Genomic DNA, 20,729 nt, shown 5'->3' on the forward strand with positions numbered 1-20,729 from the left:
CCTGGACGGGTTGCCAGTCCGTCACTGGGAAAACACAACTCGAAGTGACACCTATACTGACATTCACAGCTACCAGCAATTGAGGGTAACTAGTTACCTCACAGGCACTATTTGGACATGGAAGGACACTGGAGTAGGTCCATGAATACATCCTGTTCAAGTGATTGGTCTGAAGGATAAGGAAACAGATATTTATGGACAGACTGAACCACTTTTTCCAAATCAAATCAAGTTTTTATACCACTGAAATAAACAGTTTGGATGACAGTAATAGCTAATTGGATGTTTATTTAGTAAACTAGGTTAGTATAGCCTTAGTGTATTCACTGAACCTCATACCCTGATTGCTGTGTTTATATGTGACGAGTACATGAAATCATACAAATTAGTTCTGTTTTTGAGATTATAATTGTTATTATTATTATTATTATTATTATTGGATGTTTGAGACATTTTAAATTTTGGATGTCACAATCAGAAAAAGTCAGTGGAAGATTATCTCAAATGATCGCAATCATTGATGTAAATACATTTTTTCTCATGATTGCATTCCACTAAACTGCACGGTTATGCTGCAAACTCAACCATCCGCTTGCTGGACTCTTCTTTTCCATTCTGTCCAAAAACCAAAATGTATAATCAGTGGTGCTGTGGTATTTGTGGTATTTGGCTTTATTACTAAATCATGACGTTACTGTCTGCAGATGCTCATCAAATAGTGGCCGGTTGAGTATTTGCAGTTGGGACCCAAGATAAAAATGGAGATGACATTAATTCAACATTCATGTGCTAGTAAACGACAGCAAAAGTGGAGTGGGAGATTTCAATAAAGCACAAGCAGTTAAACACACCCTGAAAATAGTAACAGAATTATGACATCTGTTTTCCTCATCCAGTGGTATTTCTGTACCTCAATGGAGGCAATTCTACGAATCAAACTAAAGCTTAAAATTTATCATCTGACAAAACTGTATTGATTGTTCACTTCTATGTAGCATATTCATAATAATATCTATCAGTACAACATTAAACTGCAAAGAAATGGTCTCAGCAAACTGAAGCTGTTAATAGACTGAATAAATCCACCGTTAAGTGTGATCGTTTTCACTCCGAACAAATAGTTTTGTTTGTTTTGTTTATTCTATTCAACTATCCAGACTGGAGCATTCCACATCCGTCTTTAGTTGCCACTGAACGTAAGTGAGGGTACAACCTGATAACGTCGATTGCTTATCGCAGGGGTAACACACAGATACAGTCCCCTAAATAAACATTCATACTTAAGAGTGATTTAGTCACAGACTCACACAGCAAGTATGCATTGAGATAGTGGGAGGAAATACAAAAAATCAAAATCAGGCTCAGGGAGAACATGTAATCTGGATAGAAAGTGATCCTGGTCCAGATTTTAAACTGAACGTCTATATATTGTGATACCAATACTACTGATCGCTTAACTTTCATGCTATCCCTTGTTTCTTTTTTCAGGTTAAATGACATCCCAATGTGTCTTCACTGGAAGTGATGGTGTTGACACGTGCACATTTCTGTAGTTTCACCGGATCGGTCTTCGGGTGTTGTTTTTGTGCGAGTGTGTGCATGCGGCGGAGAAGTGGCTCTCAGCTGGTCAGGCTGGATGAAAAGAGAAGGAATTCAGCTTCTTCCTGCAGTCTGTAATTTGCTGTCATCAAATCAGCGAGAAAAACAGCAACACTCAAGAGTTGCTGAAGTGAGTCTGTGTGTGTCCGAGTAGGGGAGACTTCATGGACACGGTCGTGTGAAGAAAGTTGAGACGGAGAAAAAAGAAGGTGAGAATGAACAGAAATAAAATGAAGGGAGCTGATGAAGCGCGATGACGTAAAAGAGGAAGGAATCGAGAAATAATATTTTTTTTTTATAACAAACATGAAGTCGTGAGGAGGAGAAGTCAAAAGTTCAGTCACATCCAGTAAATTACAGTTCGTAAAGTAATCTGATTACTTATGACACTTTCTACAGTTCAGCGTCGCCATTTTTTCCACTTCGTTGGTTCTTCGCAGTAAAAAGTCCGACTTTGGTCAGAAAGGCACCACTGTTGCCACTCAAATGAGTTTTTTCCTAGTTGTTTCTCTTTGGTCCTGTGAATGGAAAATATTAGATTTGTTTTCCAATAGTATCAATGAAATTCTAATGTTCCTGTAGACAGACATGGGAGGAAGCTTGATGATTTAATGAGTCTATACCTTTGATTTGGGTTATCAACGTAAACATTCTACCAGAATTGATGATAAAAAGCAGGGGGGAAAAAAAATCGAAAATGTGTAGAATGTCAGGGTGTGGTGTGGACAAAGTCGAGACTGGAATCTACCAAAAATTAATGGAATGAGAGTCTTTCTCAAGTTTTCATTTTATTTAGTGTTGCAGCTGCATTAAGGACTTTCTCCATGTCGACACAGAATAGGTTCTGATACAGTGCTGATCGTGTTCACCAGCTGATTTAAATTTTGGACGTGCTGGTGTGAAAACATGAAATCAGCTAATCTACTTTGAGTTTTGTTTTAAGTGTTCAAAAAGCCATAAAGCCAAGTCTTCATCATTCCTGTTTTTTTTTGGTTTTTTTTAAATCCTTTAACTTTATTATAAAGTCTTTCTGATGAACAAATGTGCTTCCAGCATAAATGTTTTTCATCTCTTCCAACAGTCTCACACAATCGGTCACAGTCTTATATTAGCACAACAATTATGATGGGCTTCAACACACCGTTGATGGGATCAGAAGAAACAGCTGTCAACATAGTCGCCTGTAAATTGGAGTTTCCCAGAAACCAAACGGAGCTCAAGTTCCCGCTTTGAAAAGGTCCAGAACTGTGACTTCTAACTTGTTGCACGTACAGCAACTATTGCGCCTTTGTGCTGCTTGCTGAGCTGACAAGAACAAAATGTATACACTTGCAAGACGACACGGAGGGTACGTCTAATTTGATTTTATTGTTGCAAAAGGTTTGATAAAATACAGTATTTCCGCATTGAAACAGCTGTCATCAACATCCTTTTGAAATGGTGGATTTAGTACTAGTACCTAAATATAAATGTGTAGTGGAAGCTGTATGTGCCTGCATGTCATCAAATGTTTGATTATGATGAGATTATGGAACCTACGAATGTGTGCGCCAAAAATAATGTCACGTCAAAGCTGCCCCCAAAACATATGTGCTTGTTTTATGTGTCAAGACAAGTTGTTTATTTCAGCTGTGCAGAGAAACCCTAAATCGAGACGCACAAATGACTGCAAGTAACAAAGAACACAAACTTCGATGAGTAACGTCACCAAAATGAAATGAATGTGAATTTCATACATATAATAAAAGAACATAACGGCAGCAAAAACTAAGATTGCTGAACTTCATACAGGGGCTCAGACCAATAGCAGAAACTTTAATCTCACCCGGGATTACATGTTGCTAAGTCTGTCCAATAAACAAAATACTAGACATGTTTATAAGCTCTGTTTGTTTGGAAGCAAAACTCTGAAGAACTTCTTTTTGGTTTGGAGGAGACCACATCTTTGAGAGGCTTTTGCACAGCTTGCGTCTTACAGGTTGACTGAGCTGCAGCGTTGTGATTACTGTGGTCTGACCTTAGAGCAGAAGCTGACTGAAACTGTGACGAGAAACAGAGCTGTGACTGATGATAAAAAAAAAAGAAAAAAAAAGACACTGAGCAGAAACTGTTATCAGTCCAAGGAGAAACTTTTTTCCCCCTGAGGTCATCATATATTCTAATTCATAAATCATCTACAACAGTTCAGTCTGATTGGTGATAATTGGTCGTCTGTTTGTTTTATCTTGGGGGTGTTCTTTGTGACAGTAAAGTCTCCCCTGGTGTGTGTGTGTGTGTGTGTGTGTGTGTGTGTGCGTGTGTGTGTGCGTGTGTGTGTGCGTGTGTGCGTGTGTGTGTGCGTGTGTGTGTGCGTGTGTGTGTGCGTGTGTGTGTGCGTGCGTGCGTGCGTGCGTGCGTGCGTGCGTGCGTGCGTGCGTGCGTGCGTGCGTGCGTGCGTGCGTGTAGCAGTCAGTCAGTCGGCAGGACGACTGGCGTGTTTCAACAGCATGTGTGAGGAATGTGCTTTAGGCTGCTGGGAAGCACGTGTGTGTTGTGAGAGTGTGTGTATGTTTGAAACAAAATTAATGACTACAGGTACGGTGACTGTGATTTTCGTCGAAGACTGTTTTTATATTTCAGAGAGCGTATTTGCAATATTGTGTTGCATGCAACTCTCAGTCTTGCACCAAACCTATCTTTATATCAGAAACACTGCGGTAGATACGCACCTCCTCAACACTGGTGTTGTAGTATAACAACAACGTTTACATTTTCACCGTGACTCTTTCAACTTCTTCACTTATCAGGCGATCTTATCCTGTACATATGACACCCTTGAGTATTTGCGGGGAAAATATATCATATGGGGATCTCTCAAATTTAAGGGAATCAGAATCTATTGTTTTAAAATGAGTCTCTTAGGTATGAAACATGCTTTAATTGAGTGACAGCAAGTCTACTTACCAATCCCAGCTAACTTTAGGCGAGGGTCATCGACACCCTGGACAAGTCACCAGTAAAACAAAATTAATTACTTGAAATGATTAATGATATATGTATTTTCTTTATCTGCAAAGCCAGGTGTTAAAATAAATTGTCCTTTCACTGTGCTTTACATACTGTGACATTTTGATAAACAACTGGAAATGGAGGTTGAGAAAAGTGCTTGTAGTGAAAGTAGGTTGCAATATCATATTAGATAATATGCTGCAGACTTCTGCAGATTTCTGGTGTACGATGTACACTGTGTTTAACAAATTAATAGAAAAGCGACATGAAAGTGGTTTAAATTGGATAGCAAGGTGTTGAGACACTACAAGCCTCCAGGGCAGCTGCAGTGTAGACAACGTGACTCTGCTGGCAGGATCAACAGCAACTTCACTGAACTTATTCTCTTCTTTATGGTTTTGTGGCTTTCAATATGATTCAACATCATTTGCACCAACGTCAAACCATTCAAGGCCGTCCCTGGACATATCTTCAGTGTACTGCGACTGTAGCTGGTTTTCATAATCATGTTCTCACTGCCTAATAGTCCTGGTGTTACTCCTTCACAGGGCTGTGTGGAGCAGAGGAGGAAACCAGCCTGAGGTCCAGCTGCATGAATTGCTCCCTGTGCTGTAGAGAGGTAAACATCTCTTCGATGCTGTTTCAGAGTTACAACCGGTCATATTTGGCTTAATATTTCCTTTCTTCTGTCTTCTTGCTTTCTTGTCCTCGTAAACTTCTCCACTTGCTGTGAAGAGTTCCTCCTAACTGGTTGCTATCCCTGCAGCACAGGAAGCAGTTTATAGTTCCTGAAGAAGAAGCCAGGTTGTTAGTCGCTTACCTTAGACACTCTCTGTTTTGCATGTAAATAAATCAACATCACGCCTTAAGGATACACGGATCGAGTTTCTTCTGAAGCACAATGGCAGAAAGTCTCTATTGTTTGCAGCATCTCCAATTTTTAGTTGAGCTGAATGATCTGTCTTCACTTGAGTGTTGCTGACTTTGTTCTGAGGTGTTTTCCAATGTTCTCACGGTGCCACATGTGAATGATGTCAGTCCACATGTCGTTCAACACCTCTGAGGAGGAAAAGAACAACCTGAGATGCGTGTAATGAAACCTCAATCTGTGGCTTTTGGGGATTCGTCCTCTTTTGAATATCAGTCACAGGCCGCCCTGGTCACATGTGTTGATGAGGCTTTCCTCGGGCCTCTCTGCTCTTGGAGAGTAACTCCAATAAAGAAGCATTTATGTGTGCCACTAACATGAGAGCAAGGAGACCCTTAGGCAATTTTGATGTTATTAAAAAGCCATTTGTTGTGTTGAACAGCTGTCTCCTGTTGAAAATGTGCCCATCTTCAAGAAAGATTTTTTTTTTTTTACATTTGATGCTCAGAGAAACACTGAAACACACAAGACACAGTTCACCAGCTTAGTCATTGTAGACTTGTCGTGCTTTAGTGGTGTACAGTGTTTTTCTCCCGTTGGTCCAAGAACATCTCTGACAAATGCATTTGTGTCACTGTTTGTTTTCTTCAGCCAGGTGTTGATTTGAAGCTGTGTGAGTGCTGGAACGTTTGAAAATGACTCAGTCAGTGCAAGTTAACCCAAAGTTGTCAGGTGAGAGCCTTGTGAGAACCTGTTGTATGTCCATGCTGTTGTCAGATGTACTTTATGCATGCATATTTGTAACATTTGATATCATAATATACTGCAGTCATAAATACTAGCAGCATTTTTACATTTAATTGTCATTGGGAGGAGAAGGGATGATTAACAAACTTTTCTCAAGAGCAATTGTATTTGTATAAAGCTGGATCCATACAGTTTTATACCTTTATAGTATAATTATATTTCCATCATTTGTAGTGTTTGTTTCTGCAAGTGCTTCCAGTATTACAGTTTAAAATCATCCAAGTAGTTTTCTCATATAACATAATTGTAGAGGACAATTTTCTTTGGTTCATCCCATGGCGGGGGGGTTGTACACACACTACCCTGTGATTTCCACCTCTGGTCATAAATCATACACTTGGTTTCAACATGCAGTTAGCAGGGTTGTCATGTTTATCTCACTGTAACAATTAGATGGTCTCAGGATATTTCTCTGCGTTTCTGTTGCTTACCCTGTAAATGCCATAGATATTTCAACTGATGTCAGCACATCATGACTTTTTTACCAACTATTTATTTGAACTTGCCGTAATTTATTTTTACTTTGTTAAAGTAGACGTATATATTTTTGTTCTTCTTTTTGTTGGGATCAAACATGCGTTCTCTTGTCTCAAAGCTGAACGGTGGTATTTTAGTTGCAACCCAAGGATTTTTTTATCTGGTTCATGTTGGCTGTTTCACTCACTAGAAGTCTTTGCAGTCGTGCATATAGAGCATGAAAAAGTACCAAATATTTAATAATTTGTTCTCAAGTAGAAAATCCAATTCATTTGTTAGAGGATCAACATTTTGACAAAGAAGTTTTAGGTACTGAGTGATACTGATTGTTTTCGTTTTTGCTTGCAAATAAATCCCAGGTGAGAGAAATGCCTTGCTCAATGACCTTTCTTTTTTCTATCAGACCTCAACTCTCCATTCCATTACCCCAGTCAGGAGGAAGCCGACCAACCAGGCTCTTATTCTGTCCAGACACCTTACGGCTTCCAGCTTGATCTAGACTTTCTTAAATATGTGGAAGAGATAGAGAGTGGGCACAACCTCCGTCGGGCTCCTGTTGGCTCCCGGCGTTCTGGACGGGGGCTTAAACTTTCCCAGAGGAGTGTAGGTGGGCGCACCAGTGGTTGGACATCTACTGAGTCACTTGCATCGCCAGCAAGTGAAGATGGCCGAGCTCCTCCGCCGCCACCGCCACGAAACCGCCTTGGGTCAGCGCCCTGCGAAGTACTTTCTCTTTCCCCCGTGACCCTTGTCAGCGTCCCCCCACTTTCTGCAGGGGCAAAAGTTCCCCCGCCGCCACCTTTACGCAATCCAAGAGTTGAGCGAACTCTTCTGGAAACTAGCCGTCGGCTTCAGCAGGAACAAACCCATCAGCATCAGAACGGGGGGCGCTTTCAGCTTGCAGACCCTCCCAAACAGATCTTACCCTCTCCATCCACACAGGCTTTGCCCAGTAGTTGGAGTAAACCCAGTCCCCAGACCTCTGGGCGCAGTACTCCAGCTGCTGGCACCGCAGTAACCCCAATCCCACCGAGCCAGCTGCAGACGGTTAGAGAGCAGATGGCTACGGCCTTGAAGCAGCTCAAAGAAATGGAGGAGAGAGTAAAGGGTGTTCCTGCACTCGAGAAAGAGGTGGCAAAGCTTCGAGCAGAGAAAGACATCCTTCTGTTAGCCCTGCAGGAAAAGAAAGTAGCCCTGGAGGTTGCACAGCAGAAGCAACAATCCACAGAGTCATCTACTCAAACCACAGAGACCCAAACTGTCCCCAGTCGATTGACTTCACCAACCTCTTCTAGCTACAGGGGTCTTGGAAAGTCTGCTGAGCTGAAAAAGCCGACAAAGAAATCTGACGGCACGGAAGAGAAAGCTCCAGATCAGTCCACTAAAGTTGTAGAAAACACTCCAGATAAAGTAGTCATTCAGAGGAAGTCGGTGGCTGTTGGTGACAATGTGCCAATGAACTCTGTTGTTTTCTACCACAGCCAAGGTGTAAAAGATGCCTCTGAGGGAACAGCGGTGATTGTTAGTGAAAAATGTATAGGAACAGATGGTCCACTGGTTCAAGAGGAAGGAGTACAAGCTACAGTTGAGACAGACGAAGCGGAGGTTTGGGTCATGGAGTCTCTTCTTGGTTTGACTACTGAGGCACAGAGAGAAATAGATACCTTACAGGACACCATCAAATTCCAGCAGGAGTCCATTGCAGCTCTTGAGGATCGATTGAGTACCGCTGACAAAGATCTGGGGGTCCTTAAAGTGCAGATGAAGGAGAAAACCTGTAAAGTCACATTCGAGAAGGGGGTTCTTGCCAAACCAGATGTGGCCAATGCTCAAATAGATACCATGACTCCCTCATCAAAGCATGCTGCAGTAATGTGTTGCCCAGAGGTGACTCATGCATGTGTAGGTGAAGGCTTATCAGCAGATCAACTTGATCAAAGCACCCAAACTGAAGCTGAAGCACCACCGACTCAGGCTGCTCGTGTTGTGACTGTGAGCATCGGGTGCCAGTGTGAGAATGTGTGTGATGAAAAAACCGAGGAGCAGAAAGTAACTGGGCCAAAGAGGAGGCAGCTGACCATCGCAGAGTACAAAGTTTCACCAGAAGAAGAAGTGGTTGGAACGGTCGAGAAAAAAGATGCAGACCAAGGAGATGCGGCCGCAGTCAGCAACTCCAGGACTGGTGTGTATTGTGTGATTTCACTGTGATTCGCAGCTGACGGCCTGACATTTTTGCCATCATGTCCTGCGTGGGAGGTATGCGGTTCTGCACTGTACTTTGACCCATTTATCTGGCTGCAGGTATGCTGAAATCAATCATGAAGCGGAAGGATGGGAGTAACTCTGGTGAGAGCCGCACCTCTGGCAAGAAGAGCCTGCAGTTTGTTGGTATTCTAAATGGAGGGTGAGTACTGGTAACATGAAACGTAGTTTTATTTTTTACCACAGCAATAATAAAGTACAGGAGACTGATAGTCTGGAGATTGACTCTTTGACCTCGTCAGTGTTTGGTAAACACAAAACAAAAACCTCCTCCTCCCAGAGCCAACTGTTTAAAATGGCAAACTTAGTCGACGTTTGTTACCTCCAGGTATGAATCTACATCAAGTGAAGAAGAAGAGGAAGAAGGAGAGGAAGAGGAGGATGAAGATGGGAGTTCTTCGGGAGAAAGTGGGGACGGCGAGTGTTTGGACAGCACAGAGGAGGATGAAGCAGCTTTGGACGAGGAAACATCGGAGGAGGAGCGAAATGTCAACCTGGATGAAAGTGACACTGATGAGGAAACGCTGAGAGACGCAAACTTTTCATCTGATGCTGTGAAAGAAAAGTAGGTTGTTTTTTTGTTTGTTTGTTCAAGGCTACAGAACTGAACCAATACTAGTTTTCTCATTCAAACATAGGCCTACAAAAGTTAAATGTTTTTGATGAACAGAAGAGACGGTTTCATTTTATAAATATAGTTGTACAAACTCCCTAAAACATACCTGTTAGATGTGTCCCATGTTTGTGTTGTAGGTTTGAACTGAGCTCAAAAATGCGCGAAGCTTGTCTCATTATGAAGAACCACCTGAACGATGACATCCAAACACTGAAAAGTAAAGAAGTGGTAAGTCTCTGCATTCATCTTTAAGTCATTATTTCAGCGACTGATTTGATAAACTGGATCAGTTTACTACAATGATGCAAAGTTAATTCTCCATAGTTCATTATATCAAACAGTTGAAAGTCAGAGGACTGGACTTGCATACGGGGATAGGGATATTTTTCCACCACCAAACAATGACGGCAAACAATATCGGATTATTCCAAGAATAAAAGAGGAATGAGAAATGAGGAATTGACTTTTGTTTCCCGTGTTAATTGACCGGATCACATCCCTCCCTCACCTCTAGCTCTCCAGCACACACACTGTTCAGCTCGAGTGGTTTCGCATTTCCAGTGCCAAGATGGCTCAACCGTCACGGGTCTCGGACTACCTGATGGCTTTCTCTGAGATCTCGGCGATGCTGCTGCAGCATGTAGTCAACATGACAGATGGCAATGGCAACACTGGTCTTCACTACAGCGTCTCCCACTCCAACTTCGGTGTGGTTGGTCTGCTGCTCGACACAGGTGAGGCGGACAGCAAAGCTCTCCGTCAGATGTTACCATGCCAGTTGGACAAAACGGTACAGATTCATGTTCTCAGACTATTTTACTTGCTGTTTCATGCTGACAAGTAAGCCTTGAATCATGTTCTTGATTGTGTATGAAAATTTCAGTTTACATTTTATATAAGGATTCTTGATAAGAACAACAAAAGCCAACCAAAGTCGTCCGTGTGTACCCAGAGAACCTAAACAATGAACTAAAGCCTCCATTTCCCAGTGAGTGGAGCAGCGCCCTTTCATTTTCACTTATTCTCAGACGAGGAACATTCTGGAAAACCGAAGTTGTTTGAGTCTCGGCTCACATTTTCCACAGAGGTGGACAATAAGCGAAAATTGTTGGTTTCTTTACTTGCATTTATTTAAATCACGGCTAAGCAATTGTGATTTTATTTTTCATTATTATGACTGGCATATACTGAGAGGAACGTATCACAATTTAAAGTATGTGATGTTTGTTTCACATGCATTTATGTACTGTGACTAACAATGTCTTATGGGCTGACGCACATGAAAATATCTACATCAAGCAAACACAATTACCGTGTGCTGAAAAGGCATCGTTTTGTTTTTCTACAGGTGTGTGTTCTGTGGATAAGCAGAACAAAGCAGGATACACAGCCATCATGTTGGCTGCTCTTTCAACCGTAAAGGCAGAGGAGGACATGGCGGTGGTCAAGAAGCTCTTTAGTCAGGGCAACGTCAACGCCAAGGCCAGTCAGGCAAGTTATCAGCAGTACAGTTTATTTTTCAAAATGCCTGTGTGCTTGGTCAGTTTGAGCTTATGAAACCTGCCAGAGTCATTCATTTTGTTTGTACAGTAATCAAAGTTTAGACTTCAAACTGTAACTCTGTATGGATACAAATAGTTTGAGGGACTTTAGACCAACGTTTAAATATTCAAATTTTTTTCATGACAAGAAAGAAAAACTAATACCACACAACATGAAGTCAGTTCCACATGACTGAAACATCAGAAAAAATGAGATCAGCTGATCTTTATTTTGCTAACTTTGTGAGCATAACGTTGTAATAGTGTAATTTATTCACTAAATACAAACTTGGTGTCACTGTTTTACCTGCTCGTTTAACACAGAATTTTATAATATGCAATACTAAAAACATTTCTGAGTGAACTACTTCATCTGTAGAAAATGACCATTAAAATAAATGTAGTTGTTTGACCATCAGAGTCTTAGGGAATTTAAACCGTTGGTGAGATTAGGTATATGCGAGTCAGAGGTGTCATTCATGAGAATCTGTTGACTTTTAACTAGATTTATATCTTTGGTTGACCTAATCATGTGGGTTTGGACCGAGCGCCTGACGGGCTCTCACACTGCCAAGTCATAGGACTGCAGTTATAGCATCAGTGTCTATAAACACAATTACTGGTGCTTGTATTTGTTGCTGCAGGGAATAAAACATGAGGCATTCAATCCAATTTTAGGGTCAGGAATTTAAGTCATACTGTTTTCTGCCATGTTTTCACTTTAGTTTTTGGACCCAGTTTGGTAGGTAGGTGGTTAATTAATGTGTCCTTGTTCGACTTTTTCTTTTTAATTTAGCCCCATTTAATGCACTGCATTTGTTGTGTCATTCATTTTATTTATATAAGTCTGTTATACAAGTATGATTTAGTCACTCGAACATTTCCATAGTAGAATCTAAGAAAGAAGTGCCTGCTTTTTTTTTTTTTAAAGTCGCTTTTGCTTCCTGCATTCATGATCATGCAAAGCAAAGTGAACAGCAGTGTCTCGTGATCGGCATACTGCCTCTTAGTGAGTAAATGTGGGAGTGATTTCTAATTTGTAAAAGATGGCCAAAGGGGCATTGTTTTGAGGAAACAGCCGTGTGAAAGGCCAGAGAAGCAGGCTCATTGTAGGAAGATCCCCCCACAACTGATATGTAGACTTAGATTTGGTAAACAAATGGCTGCTTCTTTTTGAAATGTTCAAGAAATTAATTTAAAATGTCAGAGGAGGTCTGCCCAACCTGTTTCGGGGTGGATTTAGCAAAGAGTAGAAGTAAGACGTTGTTAAGAAAAGAAAAATCTAGATAGTAAACACACTTGAGGAAGAACATAGAATAAAAAATTTGTGTACATGTGTTTTAATCTGCAGGCTGGACAGACGGCGTTGATGTTAGCTGTGAGTCACGGGCGGCAGGAGATGGTGCGGGCACTGCTGGAGTGTGGAGCCGACGTCAATGTGCAGGACGATGAAGGATCCACGGCCCTGATGTGTGCCAGTGAGCATGGTCGAGCTGAGATCGTCAAACTGCTCCTGGAGCAGCCTGGATGTGACATATCCATTGTGGATAATGTAAGGCTTTTTACAGTTTCTAACATTTAAAAAAAAAAAATTTTTTTAAATAATAAAAATCGACTTAAAGTTACTGAGCTTCAGTAACTTAAAGAAGCGGTGCACCTCACCTTCAGGCTTGTGGTATGACGGATTCCTGAATGTGAGGGGTTTCTTGTCTGGCATTCAGCTTAACCTGAAGTCAGGAAACTGCTCCTCATGGGAAATTCCCTCGTGTCGTTTCTCTTTTTCTCACCTTTCCCACACAGACCAATAGCTTGAGTTCTGATAAGTCACATCTGGCTTTGCTGCAAATCAACGCTTTAGAGAGAGAACACCGTCACAGGGTTGCTCATAAGCCACAACTGTTCTGTTCACAAAACACACATTTCATAGAGCCAGCTCAAAAGCTCTGTAAAATATATTAACAGCCAGACAACTGATGATTAATTGTTCAAATGTATGCCACAAAATAATTGCACTCCTTACGTTTGTAATATCAGCAGAGTACTGCCTTTATTTGTAAAAATGTCACTATGAGACAAACCGCTTCTCATTTTCTGCTCTATACATTGTAGCTTAAAGATTTTAAGTGATTTTACAGTGGCTTGGTTTGGATGCTTGAAGACGAGCCAGACAGACAGATATGTGAGTGTTCACATCTGTGCCAGAATGAGGTGGCCATTTAGAAAAGCAAGCTCTTGGACTGAACTGCAATACAGCACAGCTGGACTGGGGGGATGGGGAATTTGGGAAAGCCCCCCCTCGCCGTGTTTGAGACGCAACTGGATAAAACCATAACTGCAAGGCCAAAGGCAGCCATGCAGTGTTTATACAGTTGTACAATGCCTGTTTAACCAACTGTTTTTAATTTGATACCCGTCCACATTTACACCACTCTATAAAATGCATCTTATGAGCAATTGTTTTAAACACCAAGGTTTAGATTTGTTGTATTTGTAACCCGAATTGCAGAAGGAAAAAAAAGAGCAGCAGAATACAAACACAGTAGTGTGCTCAGCATTTCTGTAGTCCTCTCTGCTCTGCTAAATTGCTGCTGAACCAAATGTTTGGATTTCAGCCCTCATCACCCAGCCACAGTCGAAACCAGCTGCTTACACAAGCTGTGAGAAAGATTGCAAGAATAAGTTTTAGCATAGATTTCTAACATAACTTTCATTCAACACTGTACTGAAGCTTTCATTTGGACCACACTGATCACAATCCACTGACGGAGAAATGCGCAATAACATTCATCCAATCACAGATGCATAACAGCAACCCAACTGAAAGAGAAGCTGTTTTAATACAGTGGACGCTGCAACAACAGGAAGAAGAAACAACCGTGTATAATGACAGTCATGCGCTTCTTCTTCAACTGTAAAATGAAGCTTTCTGTTCTCGTTATGCACCCTTCATCGTTTTCAGGGTCACTGAATTGACTTTTCGTCTGTGAACCTTCCTCTGTCTTTCCATTGTTGTCTGCAGGATGGCAGCAACGCTCTGTCTATTGCACTAGAGGCATCCCACAATGACACAGCTGTGCTGCTCTACGCCCATATGAACTACGCTAAGACCCAAACAGCCACGGTGAGTCCATTCCCCCACTACCACCAAAGCCTTTCTAAAGATGTGGACATGCAGACACAATCAACTAACCGGAAACATACAGATAACATTGTAAATGTGACATGATTAGTGGGATTTTATTATTATTATTATAGAAAGAAAGAGCTGAATAATTCCACATAACATAGATAATGTCTTGGTGCACTTGGTTTATTTGCCTAAAAAAAACAAAAAAAACTTCAGTAGTGAGATTCCAGGAGTTGCCTTTTTTTTTGGCTTTTGTTTGTTTTCAGTTTAGAATCTTCTGGCAGAAATAACACTGACAACATAACTGTACAGTGAGCAATGTTTTCTTGTATTTAATGTGGGTAGGATTAGAGCTCCAACGTCAAGTTTGGGTGTGGGGACACTCTGACCCAAGGTGCATTGCTGCCCCCATGAGGTATTACTCTGCTGTGGTGTTTGTTTGAAATCATTAAACTGAACACCACTTGAAACCACTTTGATTTTTCATGTTGTTATTTAAAAGTGTAAATATTGAATGTATGTGATATGGTACTACATTCAATATTTACACTTTTAAATAACAACATGAAAGATTTAATAAGTTGTAGACAATTTTATTCCATTATTCTTGCAAGAAGAGACAATGTCACAGTACAAACTGTGCATGATTGTACAGGAGCTTGTCTAACTATGAAGTCGGACAGCGCCTTCTCAAAGGCTGAATCGTTTCGAGAGAGATCCTCCTGTTTCCCGCAGTGTAGACTCTCAAGGATACAAAAAGTAGCACAAAGGTTCCAAAAGTGCAGACACAGGCCATCCTGCAAAATTACACATTGTCCTTTTATGTGGGCCAAAAAACAAGATTTCCCGAGCAAACATTAACACACGTGGTGTTAATGCCTGTTGGACGCATTCATTGTAGAGGTATTCCTCTTTAAACTTTTGCTTATGTCCTCGTCAATGCTGTGCAGGGAAGTCCAAAGGTCCCACGGAGCCCCACAAGCCAGCAGAAGCCCGGGCCAGCAGACTGACTCCAGAACGGTCGCTCTCTGAGACGCACAGCTCAGCAAACATACTGGGATCTGGGCTATGAAAAGCTCCACTGGAATTTATGTGAAAATGTATAATGTAATTATATATTACCATATGTCCTGCATTTATAAGTATTATTAATGAGAATATTTTTTTTTTCAAAGAGAGTTACGAATGGTTGTGTAAAATGAACTGTTAAAAGGTAAGGTCTCCAGGATTTTAGAGAACACCTTACATAATTATTTTTTTTTGCACATATTTTACTGTTATAGATTACACAAAAGTAGAACAAGATTGGCTTAAAAAAGTTGGGTTGTTTTTTTTTACCATGCAAGGCATGAGAAAGAAATAAAAAAATATACATATGTACAGTATATTTCCAAATCAAAGCTCCACATAAAACCCAATAAATTGTATAAACTGGTCGGTCATGGACAACACCTTTTGTTTCAGACAACATTGATACAACAGAACTGGTGTGTGTGAATTATCCTTCTGTTTTCTACCCCTCCCTTATTAACTGATATGTAAACCTCCTCTTCTCCGTAGGTCGTACCAACTGTCTGTACATTATATGTTTTTAAAAAAATATATATATATATAAATAAAGCATATTTACATACAACTGGGTGGTTATTGGCATTTTATTCCAAAGATTTCTCTGATAGTCTTTTTTTCCCCTCATAATGACGCCGATAGAGACGGAAACATTTCAGTTCAACATGTGCTGAATATTGGGTATGTAGTGGACACTGGGGAGAATAAACAAGAGGGTGGAAAAGCATTCATTGAAAGTTCTTAATACACAGGACTAGTACATCTGTTTTAATGTAATGATTTTTGTACAAATACAGAATCTAACTTGTGCAAACAATATATATATATATATATATTCAGTAACAAATCAAGAAATCATTTATGCTTTTTATTTTGAATAGGCAATCTAAAAAAACGAAGTAAACATTTGGACAATTTTAGAAAAACGCTCCAGACACAGTCAACAAAAAGAGTAAAATGTTGTGTTTGTAAGAGATCACTGATTTTCTTATGAGTGTCACGCTTGGTTAACGGCAGGCAAATGAGATGACCTCAAAGATTTACTGTACTGCGTTTCTGTTTACTGCAGTTCTTTCTGTAATTCCAAAAAAACAAACATCGGTATGGGAAATGTTAATGTTTTACATTCTCATATGTCATTACCCACACAGTTATGACCAAAGTTTAATATATAAATAAAACCTTTTTTCCAATATGTTCCTAAATATAATGTACACAATCGAGTTATCTATTTGAGGCATAATCTCTAAATACTTTTTTCGGCAACAACTGGTGGAAAGAGAGCAAAACAATGTGGAGACTGTGATCATTCTCCAGCTCTCATGTGACCCTCCAACATGCGTCATAATAAGCCAGTGTTTTGATCATTTCTATCTGATGTGCTGAACTATTTCTGTTCAAATGTTCTGGAAGTTCAGAGTTAAGTAATAGACTGTGGCCGTTTGGAGCACAAGAAGCACAGCAAGGCCAAGTCTGTTGTCAACCTCTCACAAATAAACTGTACATGAGGTGATAAAATAATGGTAATAGAATTGGATTTAGATTTTTATTCAACACATACACATACAGGTATGACAATGAAATGCAGCAACTGTCCACCAGACTCTACAAATAGAAAATATCAAAATAGGCAATAAATAAAGTACAAAAGAAAAACACAACCAATACAAGAAGCACAAATTGACAATCTGTGGAAATGACAATGTTAAAGAAATGGTTTTTTTTTTTCAAACAAAAGAAACATTACTAGACTTGTTTCTTAATTATAACGTCAAGACATTACCCAACATGCATTACATCTGTGACCTCTACATTATAAAGAACCCAATATTGACATACTGAAAGTGTCCTCTCAAAATAAAATGATTTATCATATGTGAAAGACTTCTATTATTTATAATGCTTATATGTTTAGTACATTTATCCTCCGGGTGGCGCCATCACAGCACACTGTAAAGGGTACGGCCACTTGAAGTAATGCAAGGTAAAAGATAAGTTATCACAACATTACAAGCTATTTACATTTGGCTCAGGATGCCAAGGGGGATATATTATGTGAGGGATATATTATTTCTATAGGTGTTTGTTTTTTTATTTACAGTTCATCTGTTTAGATTTCATGGCTTAGTAAAATAGAAATCAGTTCATATTCTGCATAAATCAGTAAACTTAAGGAAAGTTTACCTAATAAATGGTTGACAATTATAACTGGGTGTACAGCTCAAGATGTGTCTTTCACAAGAAAGTTTCTGTTAATTACTCGACTTCTAAGAGCTTGTCCATTCCTGTTTGTGGCATCAAAGTAGGGAATAGTTTTGATGCCACTTTAAAGGATTGCCATAATATAATACACAGACGCACACGCACATGCACACACACACGCACACGCACACACAAGAAGGGTCTCTGAACTGAGTTTATTTGGACATTCTCTCTCTCTCTCTCTCTCTCTCTCTCTCTCTCTCTCTCTCTCTCTCTCTCTCTCTCTCTCTCTCTCTCTCTCTCTCTCTCTGTCTCTGTCTCTCGCACAATGCACTTTATATGAGCACTCTCGATAAGTATTCATTTGTATAATGTGTTTTATGCTATTTTCTTGATGCTATCATGGTGTTTTTAAGGTTGGATGGTTGTCTCACTCTCACATGAACTACTCAGTGTGCTGCTTTTAAATTGCCCCGAGGGGATAAAGTTTCTTGAATCTGAAAGCTTCAATGTAGTAATGTTGAGAAGATTATTTTGACTGCAATTTTTTCAAAGCATCTGAGTCAAATCAATGTTTCTAGTACAAATTGTTATACTGTGTACAATAAAAAATAAATAAATACTGATAGCCATTTGCAGCTATCTATGGGTAAAGGCAGGGTCCACCCTGGACTGGTCGCCAGTCCATCACAGGGCAAACACAGAGGGACACTCACATTCACACTTATGGGTAGTGTGGAGTCATCAATCAACGCAAAATACATGTTTTGGGGAAATGTAAACTTCAGACAAATAGGGCCCCAACTCAAACTCAAACCAGAGACCTTCCTGCTACGAGACAAGAGTACACTGCATAACTGTGTGTCCTATAATATCATTATATAGCTGAAAACAATTAACTTTGATTAGTGTTGGGATTTTAAGGAATTCCCTTGCATCACCGCTTCACCTTGTCATGTCATGAGTAATAGTTTATGTCTTCATCAAAAGTTCATCCAGCTCCAGGGTCACATGAGTCCACATGCACAACAATCAAAGAATTGATTTTGCGTTGCAAAAGTTAAAGTCATAAACTGCTTTGTGCTAATGTGGTAATTAGACACAGTGACAAAGAACACTAGCGGTAGGATGATTTCCTCTAAGAGCCTCTAGGGAATACTCCATTAGAACAACAAAGAGGCAGTCAACAAATAACCAGTGTGACCTGTTCAGGAGGAATTAAGCAGCTACTTCAACTGCAGACCTTCTTGTCAGGCTCGTGAGAGACTTTGTCAGTCTGACCTCGTTATTTTGGTTGCCACAGACAAAATTGTTCATTCGTTCCCAGAATGTACATGTGATGTACACCATGCATCCTGAAAGGTGCATTAATAAATTGTGATTATCTGAATGCTCTGCAAGATGTGGTAAGATAATGGCCTTTTTTATGAAACACAAAACTGTCAGCAGGGTGAAAGGAAATCACATTAAGTTCAGTAAAATACAAAATACCTCAGCTCGAATTTAATATTATTAATGTCCATTCTTCACGCTGGCTTCAGTAACTGTAAGCCATATACTGCTGCTTGCATCTGAACAGAGAGCACAATATGAAGAAAGAAATATGTATTTATGACTTTATGCCAATGTCTGGGAAGTTTTGATATAAAAAGAGCAAAAGAAAAGATCACAACTTACATTGATTACATCACAATGTTACACACACACACACACACGCACACACACACACACACACACACACACACACACACACACACACACACACACACACACACACACACACACACACACACACACACACACACACACACACACACACACACACACACACACACACAGATATCTTGTAAACAATTCTCCTGAGCTGACATTTCTTGGAGGCACAAACATTCTTTACAACAACTCAAAATGTAAATCTGTGGTGAACGAGCATGCACAATCTTTTTAGTTTCGTCTCCAATGATAACATGAGACACAACAAAGAGCAGAATTGACTGAGGGGAGACTCCATATGGTATCATGTGGGAAATGAAACCGTAAATCATAGAGACCGGCGAGAAATCTTTGTTCTCTTTGGGGATTTTCAAGAAAGCCCTTTCAGGAAACTATTCCTGCATAAAAACACACTTTATTTTTGAACGGTAAACCTATGTGCCAAAACCTAAAGAAATTCCTGAAGGTGTATAAAATAGATTAGGTCAACCAAAATGCAATGGACAGACCATTTGAAAACATAATGCTAAACATAACAGATGGAGGCATAAGAAGGAGACCAGTAATCCTTTCAAGATGTTTCTTCCTAGATTAATACTGCCAAGTACTTTGAGGAACAATATGTGGTAGAAATGTTATGTTGCCAGTTTTCAAGAACGTGATGATTACAAATCGGAAGATAGGAACGGGAATGGAGCCTAATATGTTGGTTGTAACTTCATGGATAATGCTGACTGAGTTTTGGAAGCCCATAATTCACTGCTTGCAAAAATGCCAACTATTCTCAAAGCTCCTTTTTCTTGTGAGCACTAATCTTGAGTCGACGATTGTATCTCCGAGGTTTAGCTTTCTCTGGCTCATCAACAACGAGGTTGCGAATGTTGCCATCAATATTAACTTCACATCCAAGAAAAGTCACCATGAGGTTATTGAAGAAGTGCGGGAAAATCTTTTCACTTGTTATTCTCATGTCCGAAAAGCAGCAATGTATCTTTATAGAATTTGTTGTGTTGTCAACACTTTATCAAGCATGATTAACTCCAGGATTTTTTTTTTCCACATTTATTTCCAGAGTCCAAAAACATGCTTATGAGGTTTATCGGTGACTCTAAACTGACTGGAGACTTGGATGTGAGACGGTGTGACTGTTTGTCTCTTTGTGTTTGCAGTGTCATGAAATGGACACCTGTCCAGAGAGCGTCCTGCCTTCACCCACAGCCAGCTGGGCTCGGCTCCGGCGCCCTGCGACCCGAAGTTGGGAGAAACAGTATGCGAGAGGAAGGTGGTTAAAGTACTTGCCAATGCGAGCACACAACCTTTCTGCTAAGCTTGTGAATGTAAATATCCTGCAACATCTGTGGCTGTGAAAAGTAACTGATTCCGCTAAAGATGGGAAAGATTTAGTAACCTGTCCTGATGACTCTTCTGTATCATTCGGCGAATGAACGAGCCGTTTTACAA

At 40.2% G+C, this 20,729-nt stretch overlaps 1 protein-coding gene across 3 annotated transcripts in view; it reads left to right on the forward strand.

Moving 5' to 3' along the window:
• kank3 (KN motif and ankyrin repeat domains 3) overlaps window positions 1-15,919 on the forward strand; it is a 28,372-nt gene extending 12,453 nt beyond the window's left edge. Inside the window, exons 1-12 of one of the 3 annotated variants that reach the window (XM_080473559.1) lie at window positions 1,765-1,808; window positions 5,136-5,206; window positions 6,107-6,187; window positions 7,143-8,921; window positions 9,041-9,143; window positions 9,330-9,566; window positions 9,755-9,845; window positions 10,132-10,351; window positions 10,966-11,108; window positions 12,510-12,710; window positions 14,178-14,279; window positions 15,236-15,917. In XM_080473559.1, coding sequence (XP_080329685.1) covers window positions 6,151-6,187; window positions 7,143-8,921; window positions 9,041-9,143; window positions 9,330-9,566; window positions 9,755-9,845; window positions 10,132-10,351; window positions 10,966-11,108; window positions 12,510-12,710; window positions 14,178-14,279; window positions 15,236-15,295 — 2,973 coding nt within the window. In that variant the 5' untranslated portion in view covers window positions 1,765-1,808; window positions 5,136-5,206; window positions 6,107-6,150 and the 3' untranslated portion in view covers window positions 15,296-15,917. Of the gene's footprint in view, window positions 1-1,764; window positions 1,809-5,135; window positions 5,207-6,106; window positions 6,188-7,142; window positions 8,922-9,040; window positions 9,144-9,329; window positions 9,567-9,754; window positions 9,846-10,131; window positions 10,352-10,965; window positions 11,109-12,509; window positions 12,711-14,177; window positions 14,280-15,235 lie in introns of those variants that run through there. The other 2 variants (XM_080473557.1, XM_080473558.1) reach the window with 2 other exon arrangements.
• The last annotated feature ends 4,810 nt before the right edge of the window (window positions 15,920-20,729 follow it).

This window comes from Lipophrys pholis (genome assembly GCF_963383615.2).
Source record: "Lipophrys pholis genome assembly, chromosome: 10".
In the NCBI taxonomy this organism is placed as follows: Eukaryota; Metazoa; Chordata; class Actinopteri; order Blenniiformes; family Blenniidae; genus Lipophrys; species Lipophrys pholis.